The sequence below is a fragment of the Rhinopithecus bieti genome, unplaced genomic scaffold, assembly GCF_001698545.2.
Source record: "Rhinopithecus bieti isolate Rb0 unplaced genomic scaffold, ASM169854v2 scaffold_1599, whole genome shotgun sequence".
In the NCBI taxonomy this organism is placed as follows: domain Eukaryota; kingdom Metazoa; phylum Chordata; class Mammalia; order Primates; family Cercopithecidae; genus Rhinopithecus; species Rhinopithecus bieti.
Window position 1 is genome coordinate 5,398,743 of NW_016804139.1, and position 15,889 is coordinate 5,414,631.

A 15,889-nucleotide genomic window follows, 5' to 3' on the forward strand; every position below is an offset into this window, starting at 1 on the left:
TTTTGCCTCAAGTCCTTGTCTTGCTTGCTCCAAAATTATTATAGTCTGTATTATTTTAGTACTTCTAATTGTGCCACTGGTCCTTAAGTATTTCACAAATTGAGTTCACTGTCATCTTCCTTTCCCGTTTTGGTCCTGCTTCTCACTTTCTTATATACAACAATATAACCACAACCTCCCCATCACTCATACTTGAAACTCTGGCAGAGTCTGGTTTATTTTTCTTCATTACTCCTTTATCTCATCAAATGCCAAATACCATGAATTCTGCTCCTATATTTGCTATCATAGCTGTTTCCACACCACCATTCCTACTATTACTGACCAGCTCCTACTCTTCTGACATCTCCACTGGACCAAAGAAACAGCCTCTGAAGAGGCCTCCTACCTTGCATTCTCTCTTTTTGTCAAATCACTGGCACACAGCCATCAGACCAATTATTCTAGAAAATTCAGATTAAAACTCCTATGTTTAAATGCATTCCAAATAAAATCCAAGATCCTTATATCCACATGACCATTCATGAACTGACTCCAATGTATATTTACAATTTATTTCCTGGTACTATCTCACATATCAAATATCAGGCAAGCTGAATTCCTATTTGATCACATCTTGTACTTTCATTCCTACTGCCTAGCTTATCATATTGTATAAATTCTGAAAGCCTTGTCCTCATCTCTGTAGTTTCATTCACTACCTATCTTTCAAGGTCTAGCTCAGTGTTATTTCTACACAAAGACTTCTATGCTTGAGTTATCATTTATGGAATGATTACTATATGCTAAGCACACATAGCTCTACGTGTGTTAATTATTTCACATCAAACTGACAACCACCCTTAGTTTTAGATGGGATATAGAGTCTCAGAGGGTAAGTAACTTGTCCATGGTCTCACAAATAGTAAATGATAGGTAAACCTGGGGTTCCAACTAAAACCTTCTGACTCTGGCTAACCATCGTACCTTGCCCTCAACTTCATGCCCTTTGTAAGACCTTGAACTTGATGTGTTCATGTCTTATTATGTTTTTCACTGTGTACCTCATTTAATAGTTTTCAATTTGAATGTCACATTTGCTAATCACTTGATGGATGATCTCTGGAAAATTCATGGTGCCGTTAGGTAGTAAATGGTTACTTAATAAATGTCTGTGCCTTCATAGATGACTATATAGTTCCCTTATGAGAAAATTTAGTATGTCATTCTGCTCTTAACTTTATCACATCTAATATCTTCTGACCAAGCGTCAAGGTCTTCAGTAATCTGTAGTTTTAAAATTAGATGGAGATATATTTTTTAGGGCATTATTTTTCATGATGCCTCAACATTATCTTGTTGTTCTAATTAGGTTCAACCACAATCTTTCAAACAATGCTCACTGCCACCTCTGTTCTTTGCTGCCAAGGTTTCTTTTTCAGGAATGTCTTCTATCTCTTCCCAAGTTATAACTTATTCTTCTTTCAAGGTTCAGCCCAAAAATACTTACAGATGTATTCTAGAGGTAAAGTAATGTTCTATCAATTAAAATTTTGATGAGAATGATATTATTATGTGTATAGGTTATTCAGTGTCAAATCTCCCCAGAATCTAGAATTCCTGCAGAGGTTCATGTCTTATGCAAAACTCTAAGAACACTATTAAACACATGGTAGATAGTTTAAACTAATGGCAGTGGGTCCTGTGAACTAAGATTATTCTCATATAAGGTGCATTAGAGAAGTTACTTTATTATCATAATAAATTGGTTAAAATGAGCTCTTTAAAAACAACTTTTTCACATACTATGTGGGTCTATTCTAAGAAGTTGTTCCTATCATTTCAACCAAAAAAATCCAAGACAATTTATTCAGTTACAATTTAGAATTGGCCTATAAAATAATAATATAATGGGCTGGGTGGTTAAGAGGGGTTTTCTTAGTGAATATTGAGGTAATGATTTTCCCTAGTGCTTACTTTTTAAGATTGTAAAAGCATTCCAATTTACATCTTATGTGACCTTGTTTGATCCACATGACATATTTGGTGAGGACATAGAAATGCATTCACCAACTGCATACAAAATATGTATGCAATACTTTGTCATAAGAATTTAACTTTTAATGGAGGTACACACTGCTTCAAATAGGCTAAAACATGCACTATATAAAAAATCTTTACATTTGACTTTGTAATATTATCCTTTCTACACTTTGCATTGAATTATCAATTCAAACAAAACAGTGAAACTGCCTTTTAAAACATGAGCTCTCAAGGAGGCAGAGCATCACCTATTGTTCCTGTGGTTTACTAACCCCAGCTTGGTCCCTTTTTATATTCCTACGGCTCCAAACTGAGAAACGGACAACCACAGATATACAGGCCCAAAGGGTGGAACCAGGTATAAATAATCCTGTTTGTCTTGTTTTTCCTAAAAATATATTCCTTTTAACTCTATCAGTGGAAGAAAAAACATCATAGCCACTTTATCATGGTATGTTTTTAAACAATCAGAGTAAGAATCAATACACTTCTGAAGGGAACATTTGTCTAAGCCAATTGATCAGATGTGCCTTTGATAAACCCAGAATTTCCCAAAGAAAATCAAAGTTTGGTTCACTGGGAAGGTGGAGAGATAAGAAAGAATTTCAGGCACATACATTTCTGTGATGGTCTCTGGAAGATTTGTGGGGATCTCAGTGAGACCTTTCCCACGACAGTCTACGATATTGTTGCTGCAGGTACAGGCGGCAGGGCAGTGCAAAACACTACAAGAAGGAGCCATAAATGACTGGTGACCTAAAAAAGAAATAAACAGGAATTATATTTTTCCTCCTGAATATCATAATTGTGAAACATACAAACTTAGCTCAAGTAACAAAGCATTTCACATAAATAAATCTCTTTAAATACATGATCATAAGATGGTCCTATATTTCTAAAATATATTTTAGGAGGCATGCATTTATATATTCAGGTCAATAAAGCAAATGAGAGGAAGTAAATGAGATTCTAAAAACTGGTCATAATACTGCTAATTTTTTAAACTATTGTGAGAAAAGCTAAATTCAGTTTCAAAATCAGAATTACATTCAAAACTATTCTAATTTCCAAAAAACCCAGCAACTTCAGACTAACTTATATTCATTCCTAATAAGCTTAAATAGAGCTTGGTCTTTATCAAATTCATGTGGCTTTATTAACTTTGTAATTTCTTTTAAAAATAAAACAAAACAGTAATACTTCTATCAGAAGATAATTGTTGCTCAAATTAAATAATCGTATGCCAATAAATGTGGAGAATAATTAGATAATCCAGAATTTGATGTCTTGATAGGTTCAAAATGATCAGTTTCTCTGAAATTATAATAATAATTTGTATAAAGTAATTTTATTGTTAATAAAAAATGATTCCCTTGGGGGCTTCGAGTAATTTAAAATTTTAGTATAAGTAGCTCCTTTTCTGTATGTACTTTTATCACTCAATATTTGGAACAATTTTTAAATGAGACATTAATGGTTGAAAGGTGAGCAACAGAGTATCAGCATAGTTGTACTAAATAAGCATCTGGAAATGCATGGTTTCTGGAAGACAGTGGGGACTGCCCTTTCCAACCTGCTGAGAAAGGGCCCTAGTGGTGGTAATGTGCCAGGAAAAGGCTACAAGCCAGCTGCTAATCCTATCCCTCTAAACAAGCTCTCAAACTACAAAAATACCCTCAGTCTAAAAAAGAAATGTGAACTTGCCTTCTTCCTCATCTAGAAAACAGAAAGGAAAAAGTGAAGAGAGAAAAAAGTGGTTAGTAACGAACTGTTAGTCATTTCATTATTTAATTTTTTAAAAAAGCAATCAGACATATTGAGAACATTCCATGATCGTACACAAAAATTTTGCTTAGGTTATAAAACGTGAAAAAATACATACAGGGTCTAAAATATAACCATTTAAAAGCATCAAGTACTAGTCATGTCTCCCTACCCCGCCTTTAAAAATCTGTGAACTACTTATGATGCATTATACCTTTCTTAAAATTTTGTTTTGTTGTATTTTGAACAGATACTTCTGAAGCTGAAGCAGAACCAACCCTATATATATATAAACAAGATACTATGTATCACTATGTGTGTGTGTGTGCGCGCACGTGTGTGTATATGTAATCAAACCACCTCCATTGAGATCCTTGGACTCAACTATATAAACTTCGGCAAGTTTATTCTTTTTCACAGCATTTGAATCTCCAAATATAGAGATATTGCATTTCTCATACAGTTGTTATGAGGGAGGTGAAGTGAGGTAAATATATGTGAAATACTTAGGTTGGTGCTTAAGCATATTAAAAAACTCAGTAAACGTTAGCTATTGATTGATATTAGACACAGCCTATGTCTTACTTATTTATTTATTTTATTTATTTTTTGAGGCGGAGTCTCGCTCTGTCACCCAGGCTGGAGTGCAGTGCTGTGATCTGGGCTCACTGCAAGCTCCCCCTCCTGGGTTCATGCCATTCTCCTGCCTCAGCCTCCTGAGTAGCTGGGACTACAGGCGCCTGCCACCTCACCCGGCTAGTTTTTTGTACTTTTAGTAGAGACCGGGTTTCACCGTGTTAGCCAAGATGGTCTCCATCTCCTGACTTCGTGATGTGCCCGTCTCGGCCTCCCAAAGTGCTGGGATTACAGTTGTGAGCCACCATGCCAGGCCTATTTTATATATATACATATTTTTTTTGAGATGGAGTTTCTCTGTTGTCACCCACGCTGGAGTGCACTGGTGTGATCTCAGCTAACCACACTCTCCACCTCCCAGATTCAAGTGATTCTGCTGTATCTGGGAGATACAGCCTTTCAAGGATCTGGGATTACAGGCATGTACCACCATGCCTTACTAAAATTTTTATAATTTTAGTAAGAACGGGGTTTTGCCATGTTGGCCAGGCTGGCTTGGAACTCCTGACCTCTGGTGATCCGCTGGCCTCTGCCTCCCAAAATGCTGGGATTACATGCGTGGGCCATGGTGCCTGACCCTATGTCTTATTTTGATTTCAGATTTTGTTATTAAAGCTGGTCATTTAATATTTGTTTTAAGTAAAACTGAACCATTAGTATACATGTATGCATGGAAAGTATTTTGTTACTTTGCAACTATGGCTGAATTGCTCTTTGAATTTCATAGCAGGGATCTAGGATTAGCTAATCATGTTTGTTTTCAATTGTTAACATAAAAGTAGCTATAAATCATTACGTAATGGGAAAATAAAAAATCACAAGTAGAGCCATCATTTAGCGATTTTCCATATTTCCCCTGGAGTGGAAACTGAAAAGTGTTTTAGCATAATCTAGATACAAGTAACCAGTACTTGCCAACTGATATAGTAAGGTCTCAGAACATATTTTCACTGGAAAAGAGGATCTCCGTAGAGTGCTTAGTGCACAATTGCACATTAGTGAACAACATCGAAACCTTTGAGGCATGCAGCCCTCACATTCTGTTACGTAATGGGATACAACAAACACAGTAACATCATCTTCTTTCTCCCTTACCACTGCAGACAAATTCTCGTTTTTGAACCTCAGCTACATTATGGCCTCTCAGGTGGGAGGGGCCCATACACTGAGTGTACAGACCAACCCGGGGCCTTTGGCGAAGCCAGTCGGAGAGCCAGGCCAGGTGGCAGTCACAATACAGGTTGTTTGAATGGAGTCGACTAAATGAGAAAAAAAGGAAGTGTAAAGCAAGAAAACAGAAAGTTGTCATTTCATTAATAATATATACCTTTATTTCTTAACATAGAAGTAAAGCTAAGCAGATTCCAACATAATTATTTTCCTAAAATTAAACTGATGTACAATCACAGAATCAAGTCTCTCTTCATTTAGTCTGAACTGAGCAATTTATAGAAGCTTGAATATGTCCATAAAATTATGTTTTAAATGAACATATTTCACTTATGTTCATTTAAAAGAGGAAAGAGAAAAAAATAAGTCCAATGCAAATTGCTCCACAGTTCCAACATCCTGAGAGCCAATAGGGGTGGGGTGGGAGAGTGGGGAGACTGGGCGAGGGGCAAGTTAGTAAAAGTTGTGGCTCCCAGTTTGAAATATCAATGAGTCCTGCCATTATGAGTCTCTATAGAAACTGCTTGTAAAACCTTTTCAGCAGGTCACTTGCATTTTTTGCTGAACAAGACAGAATAATAATTCAATATAAAACACTTTTTTCACATCCTTATTCTGATTTCCTTCTTTTGTTGTTTAATCACAGAAAAGGGATTAGCTCCTTTGGCTCCTGGAGACCTATCCTCAAAGAGCAGCGACTGAAATTAAAAGGCACAAATGGCTGGGAGTGAAGGAATTAAGTGAGTCGCTCTGTGTTGGCAGGATCCACACAAGATCATGGTTTGCTTCCAAGTGGCAAATTGCACTTCTCCATTAATAAAATATCAGACAAATGTATCCACTAAATTAGGTAAATGACTTCAAACTGGCTTTTATGTTTTCTCAAACTAAAGAAAAGGACATCCAAAGCTATAAATCAAAGCACTATTCCCAGAACCATCTATGACACAGTAATACCATTTTAGTCCTTTTAAGCTGATGTGTTCAATTCTAACTCAATAACAGTAATGGATATTAAAACATGGAACTCAGTCCAGAAAGATAATTAGACCATAAAAATGGAATTTTTAAGTAGCAATGATACTATAGAATAATGACCCAACCAAAGTAAAGGAATTTAAAGTTAAATGACTGCTCTGCATTCTCCTTGAGCTTGTAGATAAGGAACACAATTCTTTGCTTCGAAACTAGAAGGCGTACCACAAAACAAAAAGCTACATTTTGGGAAAGATGGGTGACCTCTGGCTCGGTTTGCTTGGAAGTTGAAGTTCTGTCCTTTGGAAGCCACAGAGGCACATTCCATATCCTTGTACTCTAAATATTTCCATCTAAACCAAGCATATTACAAAAATTCCAATTAGGTGTGCACAAACTTGAAACGAGAAAAGAATGTAAAATGGAAAACCTGATTAGTAAGACAGACTCATGAATTTCTACAAGAAAATAAGGGACACTGTCAAAAAAATTCAGATGAATGTTTTACAATTTCGTTGGCTTTGTTTTGCAAAGATTGAAAGCTTGATCAATTTCTTTTAAAAAAAAAAATGCCTGAAGTTAATGGGAAATTATAGTTTTGAGTGAATTGGGCTGTTAGTTCAGTCAGATTAGTCTCATTCTGATAGCCCCAAGAATACAGAATTTAGCTATGTCTGTATACTTGTAGAATTCCTTTATTTGCTAAATAATATTCCAAGGAAATTATAATGATGTGTTATTACATACAGAGTTAGATTTCAGTAAGAAAAAAATGACATTAAAATTGGTATTGGCTAGTTCATTAAAAAGCTGGTAATTCAAAATTTTATTAAGAAAAGAAAATTAATGTTTTCCAGTTACAAGCTATCAGAAAATGAGAAGTATTTTGAAAATCTAATCAAAATATATTTATCCAACTTAAAAACACTTTTTTTTCCCAAGAAGTCTGATGCTTTGGTTTTGTTTCCAATCATGTCCTACATGTTATATGTAATATACTTTTTTTAGGTCAAGGTGATTCTGAAATTCAGTTCAAATGAGATTTACCTCTGAAATTCTATAACTTAAAGTCCACCCTGGGCTTTAAGGATTTTAAAACCTACCCTAGGCTTTAAGGATTACTTTTTCTTCAAGAGAAAAGAAATAGCTATAGTCAATACTTTATTAGACCAAAAATATCTTAATGTCCATCTGTAACCCCAAAAAAGATACTTTTAAATATAAATGCGGACACAACCTTAATTATAGAAGCACTAGAGGGTGATGCTATAATTTCACGTTATAAGGAATGTTGGAGAACCAGTTTAGCTTTATTAGATCTGCTTGCAGTACAGCAATAAAATCATAAAGATTTCCCATTTATCATTTCTGACAGCCAATCAAGGAGTCTTCCATTTCTTAATGAAATGTGACCTCCACAATAGCTCAAAGTAAATGTTTTTTTTTTAACTCTAAAGTTTCCATAATGCATATCATTTAAAAGAAATCTTTCCAGTTTCCAGAATAATAGCTCATTCCCACAAATATCATATCTAGTCTTTTCCCAAGTTGGGCTTTCCTTGTCTACCTTGTAAGCTAGTGGTCCCGTCCTTTGCTTACTGAACATGTTATTTAAGGGGAAGCTTTAATTGGTTAATATGACCTTTACATATATTGTGACTACTTACAAAGTCCTAAGTTTAGGCATATGGTTGAAACTTGCCACAGAAAGTCTAGTAATGTTGTTATTGTTGAGAGTGCTGTAGAATTAAAAAGAAAAGTTAGAATTTTTAGATACAAAATTGACTGATCATTTTATATACTAACATAGAGAAAATGTCTTGTACTATGCTTATGCAGGACAGCTACCTGGTAGAGATGACATAGAGAATACACTACTCTATAGACAAGTTGATAAATAATTTTCATAATTTAACATGTTACTGTACATTTTGTTTTATTCAACATTTACCACAAATTTATGGCTCCATTCATAGCATGTTTGACTATTCACATTCTACTTTATGTACCTTGTACATGCATGTCTATTTATGATATTGGTTAAGAAATAAACACGGGATAGTTACAGTTGGAAAATACGCCCAATTACATTTCCGTAGAGTGGCATTATGTGTAATTAGTGTCCATGAGTCAATAAGCGTATTTGAATTAATATTCTCTTCTGAATTCTCATAGCAACAATACAGAATCATTCCTGTCAGGTCTTGGAACAGAGTCCTGATAACTATTATTTACCACAGACATCAGCCACTGCTGTAATTTGAGTGGAGAGAGCTGTATCTATATCTGGTACTTGTATCATGTGGGGATGAAGTAACTTGCTGTAGCACCGTGTTAAAAGATTAATCCATTCTAATGGTTTTAGTTGCAGTAGCATATATTGGCCTTTGTTTACTGCTGTGTGGCAGCAATCATGGTTTCTTGTGGTAGCAGATTCAGGAATATGTGTGATGAAGAGAGTTATGGTGAAAATAAATATCATCCTTACTTTTCCCACAATGCAACATTATTAGTTTTATTATTATTATTATTGATTACTTCTACTTCTACTACTACTCATTCATTCATCAAATATTTCCTGAATGGCTATTATCTTATGGTAACATGGAGTATTATAAAAATAAATCAGACATAAATCCTGTCCTAAAATAGCATACAGTCCAGCTGGGGAGATGAATTGGACAAATTACAAAAACTAGTAAGGCTAAGACATGAGCTTTCTTCACCCTTCAGAAAAATCTGGTTGTGATAAGAAAGTGGTAGAAGTTATCCCAGGGGTATACAAGTAAAGTGTGGACATGGAAAGCAATTCTAAGACTGGGAGAGACTGAAGGTACACATTGAGGTGGTGACTAAAGAAGGCAAGTTCCTCTGAAGGAGGCAGGAGAAAGCATCAATGGTCCTGGTGGATGAAGTTGATATCGGACAAGGGTTTGAATTAGAGGTTGCAAGTTCACTGTAGGGCCTGAGCAGAGAACAGAAATGAGAGAAGCAGGCCACGTGCAAAAATATACAATGATGGGCAAGAAAGATGGAAGAAAGCAGACAGTTGGGGATGGTGAAGAATATGGTAAGCTAGCAATGATAGTCTCTCTTGTGGCAGATAATGTCCAGCTCCAATGGACTATTGATCTGCTGTAAGGGAGGGATGTCAAACAATCAGATTTTCGAAGGGAAGTTAGAAATAAAAATTTTTAGATATTTCTAATGTTTAGTGGCAACTAATTAAAATATTTCAAACAGTCTGTAGACCACTTATGTTTGAGCTACACAAAATACATTTTTGAGGCCGCTTTTGGCCAGTTGGTGGCTCTGGTAATCAATGGTGCATTCAGAAGTCAAGGGAATGACAAAAACTTTTTGGTAAAACATGGCATGTCAGCTACAGACCTAGATCATGCATGGACCCTCTTTACTACCTTGTTTTGCAATGTATTGAATTATATAAGAACTATCCTAAGTGATTTGAATTAAGTCACAAAAACTAAACCACTTTATGGGGAACCTACAGAGCACTGGATTTGTTGGCTCAGTTTATCTAAAAGCTTTTAGCATTTTCCTATGTGCAGGTGAAATGAGATGTCTTTTTCAAACGCCAGTAAAATATATCCTGATGTTTGAACGCAAAGGTTAAACTTCTCAATGGGATTTGCTTTCAGATGATCCCTTTTCCCATCTTCAAAATTTATGCTGAATTAATATGGCTAAAATCTTTATAGTATATAGCATTCTGAAATATGACTTTGGGAATAAATTGTTTTAAGTACTTCACACGGAGAAGACATGCATTAGTTTGGAACTATAGTTTCTTCTATCTCCATGCAAAGGAAAATTTTCATTGAATGCCAAAGACTTCAGTTATCAATTTGAAATCTTTTCTCAGAATGTTAGTTCACATAATGCAACTAAAGTAAGACATTATCTTAGTATTTTATTCAGTACTGATGCTGGAAAGAAGTACTGATACTGATACCCAATGACTGAAAAATATGCAGAACCAACAAAAGTATTTTTAAAATTAATAATAAATATAAGTGTTAAGTATGATTACTTGTATATGTTACTGCTATGGTCAACTTCTATTCTGAAATAATGGAAACTTATATAATGTACTTCTTTAGTTGTGAATATTTTCTCCCATGTGTAAGTCTATTTCTGTCCTCAACTTCAAGATTTTCTTTGTAATGAGTAAATATTCTAACACAAAAGACATCTTGATGTATAAATATTAGCCTGTATAATCATGGAGCACCTCTCACACTTATATCTTGATTTAGTCATTCCCTTACCACCATGCATATCGCTTGGCAGAGAGTTTGGTATTTAGTGGATACGAATCACTATGATTAAATTAAATTAAATTATGTCCATTCTGTGAAAAAGAAAAACAAACATGTAAAAGCAGCAATTCAAGGGATATATATCATTTCTGAGTCCAGTGTCCAAAGAAAGGGAAAATACTGATCGAGATTTAATTTCCAATGTTATTTTTGAGATGGTATCTAAATATTAAGAATATAAGCAGTTACTTCTAAATCCTACAAATCAGAATCTGACAATAAACCAGTTCTCCATGAATGTGCAAGTGTTAAACTGCTTCCTTGCTTTCATCTACCTTAGATTTTCACTTGACTTCTTGGACTGTATTCACTCTTTGTACACTCGTATATATTCTAATTTAATACACTTTCATCAATGACTGAGGGCGATTACCTCATTTTCTCCCATCTAGCTTCAGTATAGCCATACATTCACAAATGGTTCAAGGAATTAAAATTTTAAAAAATCTAAAACCCTTGGAATCTGAAATTTAAGGCAATGTGTATGTTAATGTTCCTTCATTATTTCCACATAAGCCAGTGCATCCTAAAGAGTCACAAATGGTAAAAATAAGCAAAACAGACAAGTCATCTTTCTAGAACCCTTCTTAATGCAAACTCTCTTAAGCCCTTGACCAAACATTTATAATAGGTAAACTTTTCTTGTATTTCACAATTGATTTGGGCTTCATAAATTCTCGTCTTTTCAGTGGTCCAATTTTGGCTCACTCATTGTATCAACTGATTTTTCTAGGGTGTTTAAATTTGGAGGATTTGAAAAAAACATTAACAGTAATGCTCCTGCTAACTTTATAAAATTTATAATATAAAATATTTCAATCTTTTAAATTTACATTGTCTTCTATCATATGCTAATTTTTATTATTTCTTCAACAAACAAACTCTGACCAATATATACTTCTTTAAGATGTATATATTAAGGTCCTCAAAAGAGTTTCCAAGATTTTGGATTTCTATTTTAATTTCATGAACCATAAAACGTCACCCTTTGGTGTGTTTCTTCATTTTTGCTAAAGTCACTTTTTAGATATTTTGATTAATCATGATAATCAAAATGTATGAGATGACTGTGTTTTCATAAACGTACTGCCTCTGACAACAACGATATTAGTTTATAGAGAATAAGCAAATGTAGTTAATGTACTTGTGGGTAAAAGATTTCAGTGCCTAGCATAGTGTTCATTCCACCTTATAAAATATACACAGCAGATATTCAATACATTTATGTGTATATATACATATATTGAATAAATACACTGAATAACTACATATTTAAAAATAATTTAAGTTTTTTGAAAACTTAATAACAAGGTAGTTCACGGGATTCAATTCATCCAAGATAGTCAGCAAACTTTGCATAAAATGATTGGTATCATTCATATTTCTAGTTAGGAATATTGGTTTAATAATACATTTTTCGCTTGATCAGCTCTGTCTGATTAACTCTTATGGTAGTCTCTTCATCTATGAATTTTAGTGACACTGACTATGGTTTTGCCATGAGACCACTACTACGAAATCATTCTAATTATTCTAACTCTGAGATACCATCAGTGAGCTTTGTATATTAAAAGTGGTTCTGGTAAACAATTTAAATAGTGGTCTTAAAGCTAAAATGTATATGATAAGCACTTTGAATATTTTTCCGATAGAAACTTAGACCATTATCAATAGAAACAAAGGTGGCCTCTCCTGTAGTTAGAGAGTAGTCTATATTTCTATATTTCACATTTTATCCCAATCAATTCATTCATACATACATATCTTTTAAAATAATAACTCATTACACTACACAGCTGGAAATTCTATTTTCTTGCAATTAAAACCAAAACTGTATAAAAATACTGATAAAATAAGCCATTCTAGCTGAAAGATTAATTTGTTTTCAGAAATATATTCCATTCCTGAAACCAGATTTATAAAGTAATGAATCCATTTTTTGTTGGGAAGAGGAAGGATTTTATGATTTCTCGATAACTTTTAACAAATTGACTAAAAACACACTCACATTTAATTCAATTTTAGATTTCTGACTAAATTTGTCAAGGATGAATAAGGCAGAGAAAATATTTTAATTTGTGGAGGAATTGTAAGTGTATTTAAAAGCTACAAATGTGGATTTTGGCTGAAAAAATTCAAAAAATGTATAGGCGGCATATGATGCTTTAGTAACTATAGTTTTCATTAAAATTTGTAATTTCATTACAATTAATAAGTCATTGATCAATAGAGGTTACTTAGTTGTCTCTAACCAATTTCGTCAGTCATGTCTACCCAGCGAGGAAAGAAGGAGGTTGCCCATTATAATTCAAGTCTGCATGTTGTACATTACAAAGTCAGTAGTGAAGACTTGAAAATGGATCTAATGGGTGGCTTATTAACCTTAGGAAGCAGATTTCAAAGTATTCTTACAAAAATAATGTTAAATCACCTGGTTAAAAATTTTATTTTTTTAATGAGAAACTGTGTTTCCATTGCCTAACAACGACAAATTATTCCAAGATATCAGCTACTAAGAGGGTTTTAATGTTATTTTCCTATAAAGTTGATTTTATCTCAATATTTAGCAATGACAAATTCTATGAATCTTATAAAAATATTTATAAGAAGAGCATTTGAATGACCTTAGACAATTTTACCTAACATACAGATATGGTATGCAAGGTTTTGCACACACCCATTTAGACTCTTCTCTGTATTCACCATGAATTATTTAAGGTATCTCTTGAGAGACTATTTTGACAACAAGGTTTTAAGCTAGCAGATAAGCTTCCACATTTGTCCTGTCCAGACACAAAGCCCCCATTAAAAGAGTAAGAGAAATAGCAGTACTTACAGCACTTCCAGGTCCCGGAGAGCCCTGAATGCCCCATCTTCAATACAGCTGATCTGGTTGTAATCCAGTTGCCTGTTAAATAGATTAGGAGAATCTATGTAGAAGGGATGGACAGTAGCTGGGGTAGGTGATGGGAAGTTTCCTGAAGGGTCTATGATACCCTGGACGCACTCACTGAAGTGCCCTCACAAACACACTCATCTGCTTACGAATGTCATAAGCCATTCTAGCCTCTATGCCGCCACTGAAATCTCTTTTTGTTCTGAACTGTCTGTGCAAATAGCAGCCCTTGGAAAGCTCCAGTAAATAATAACTGCACCTTATATTAAATGCCATAGGAATGCAATTTCATTACATCAAGAAAAGCTATCCATTAAGAGCTTTCAGCGTCATCTTGCTGAAACAATTTCATTAAGGTAAAGGACTGTAAATCATTTAATGTCACATGCACCCCCTCAGTGACCTAACAGAATCCATTTATCAGAGAAGCCCAGCTGCATGTTAATTTCACTATCCTTGGCATGAAAGAGCAACACTACTTTTAGGTTTCCTTCTTTTAAAAGCAGTTTTCCTTCAAGAACTCCAAATCGAGAAAGGGAACTGATGTCCCATATAGCTTGCTCTTATTCCCAACCAGAAATACACTTTAGAAAGCTAGTAATTGTTCTATATTAAATATCACTATTCTAGTAATTCACATTCTTTATCATTATATGTAAATGCTCTGCATTGTAAATACAGCATACTTTTGAATTCAGGAACTTCCAGAATTACATCGCTCTCCAGAAGATAGGTTTTAAAGTATTAAATAACAATTTTGCTTTTTAAAATGATGCTAATTTTGGTTAAAGCCACTAAGGAACATATACTACAGGCACACCATAAAAGACTACATGTTTCTATGGTAAAAGCCTAAAAGCTGTATCAGCTAAATTCTAAATAATGCATAATTGAAGTAAATGAATCTTCCTCAATATCTTAAGCACTTGTTAAAATTCATAGTACAAAAAAAGAATGCTCCAAACTTGGTTATGTCTGCTTTTCCTGCGGCTTGTTGTGGAATTAAAATTTCCTTGTTCATATTGAGCCTTCCACTTGGTTGAAATTAACAGTGAAGTACTATATTGTATCTGTACTACAAGATATTGTATCTGTACTACAACCCAAACAAGCAGTTGTTGTTTAAATATAGTAGCTTGAATGTTAGAGATGTTATTGTTTCAGTTAAAAAAGTATTTTAATGTTTCACTTGAGATAGAAACAAAATGTTTCACGGAAGAGGCGAGTTTTCAGCTCTGCAGGCACCGGGTGAGAGAATGTGGATGAACAGGAGTAAGATTATGATCATAACACAAATGTATCCTGTCCTTGTTTCAAGTTCAGCATTCACTGAAAGGGCTAATTCATATTTGAGGTCTGTTTGTAAAGAACTGTTTGAACATTTCTATAAAATAGTGGTTTCTCTCACAAGACTACTGAATAAAGGTGCAATGATTTAATCCAGTGACTTTCAGAGGGGCCTCTTCAACTTCCTCACTTTAGAAATTATGTATATAGACAATGTCTCATGAAATATACATCTCATTTGTGAGAAGATCTCTAGGGGACACAATCATACACAAAGCTACCTTGATGTCATGCAAATGGTACAATTTAGGACATGCAATATTAACAAAGGTGCACCCCAAGGAGGATACAATTTTATTGCTTGTATAAGCCTTAGTTTATAAAACTTAAGGTTTTCCCCAAATCATAGCTAACATCCATGCTACTACAATAGCCTAAATCATTTCTACTTATTAAGACGTAATGCAGAAGTATTTTATTTTCTAAGAAGACATTTAAAGTCTCATGATGTAATATGGCTGCTGTGGTTCCAAGAAAACACTTACATTCTTGAGCACTTTTGATTTTTACAGATTAAATTCATTTAACAATTAAGTTAATAGCCTTTTTATTTTAAAGTTATATATATATATATATATATACACACACACACACACACACTACTATTCTCTAACCTCTTGAACAATTTATCAAAGCCATTTAAATTAGTACAATGGCATAAAGTGTTACTCCTGACACACTACAAAAGAGAAATTGTTTCCAGACAAATTGGCAAAATCTTTTAATGCTATCAAATTTG

At 34.1% G+C, this 15,889-nt stretch overlaps 1 protein-coding gene across 2 annotated transcripts in view; it reads right to left on the reverse strand.

Moving 5' to 3' along the window:
* SLIT2 (slit guidance ligand 2) overlaps positions 1–15,889 on the reverse strand; it is a 388,117-nt gene that overhangs the window by 132,301 nt on the left and 239,927 nt on the right. For both annotated transcript variants that reach the window (XM_017866816.1, XM_017866814.1), the window contains exons 6-9: positions 13,744–13,815; positions 8,235–8,306; positions 5,518–5,681; positions 2,640–2,778 (exon numbers count right to left, since the gene is read on the reverse strand). In XM_017866816.1, the coding sequence (XP_017722305.1) occupies positions 2,640–2,778; positions 5,518–5,681; positions 8,235–8,306; positions 13,744–13,815 (447 nt within the window). The remainder of the gene's footprint in view (positions 1–2,639; positions 2,779–5,517; positions 5,682–8,234; positions 8,307–13,743; positions 13,816–15,889) is intronic.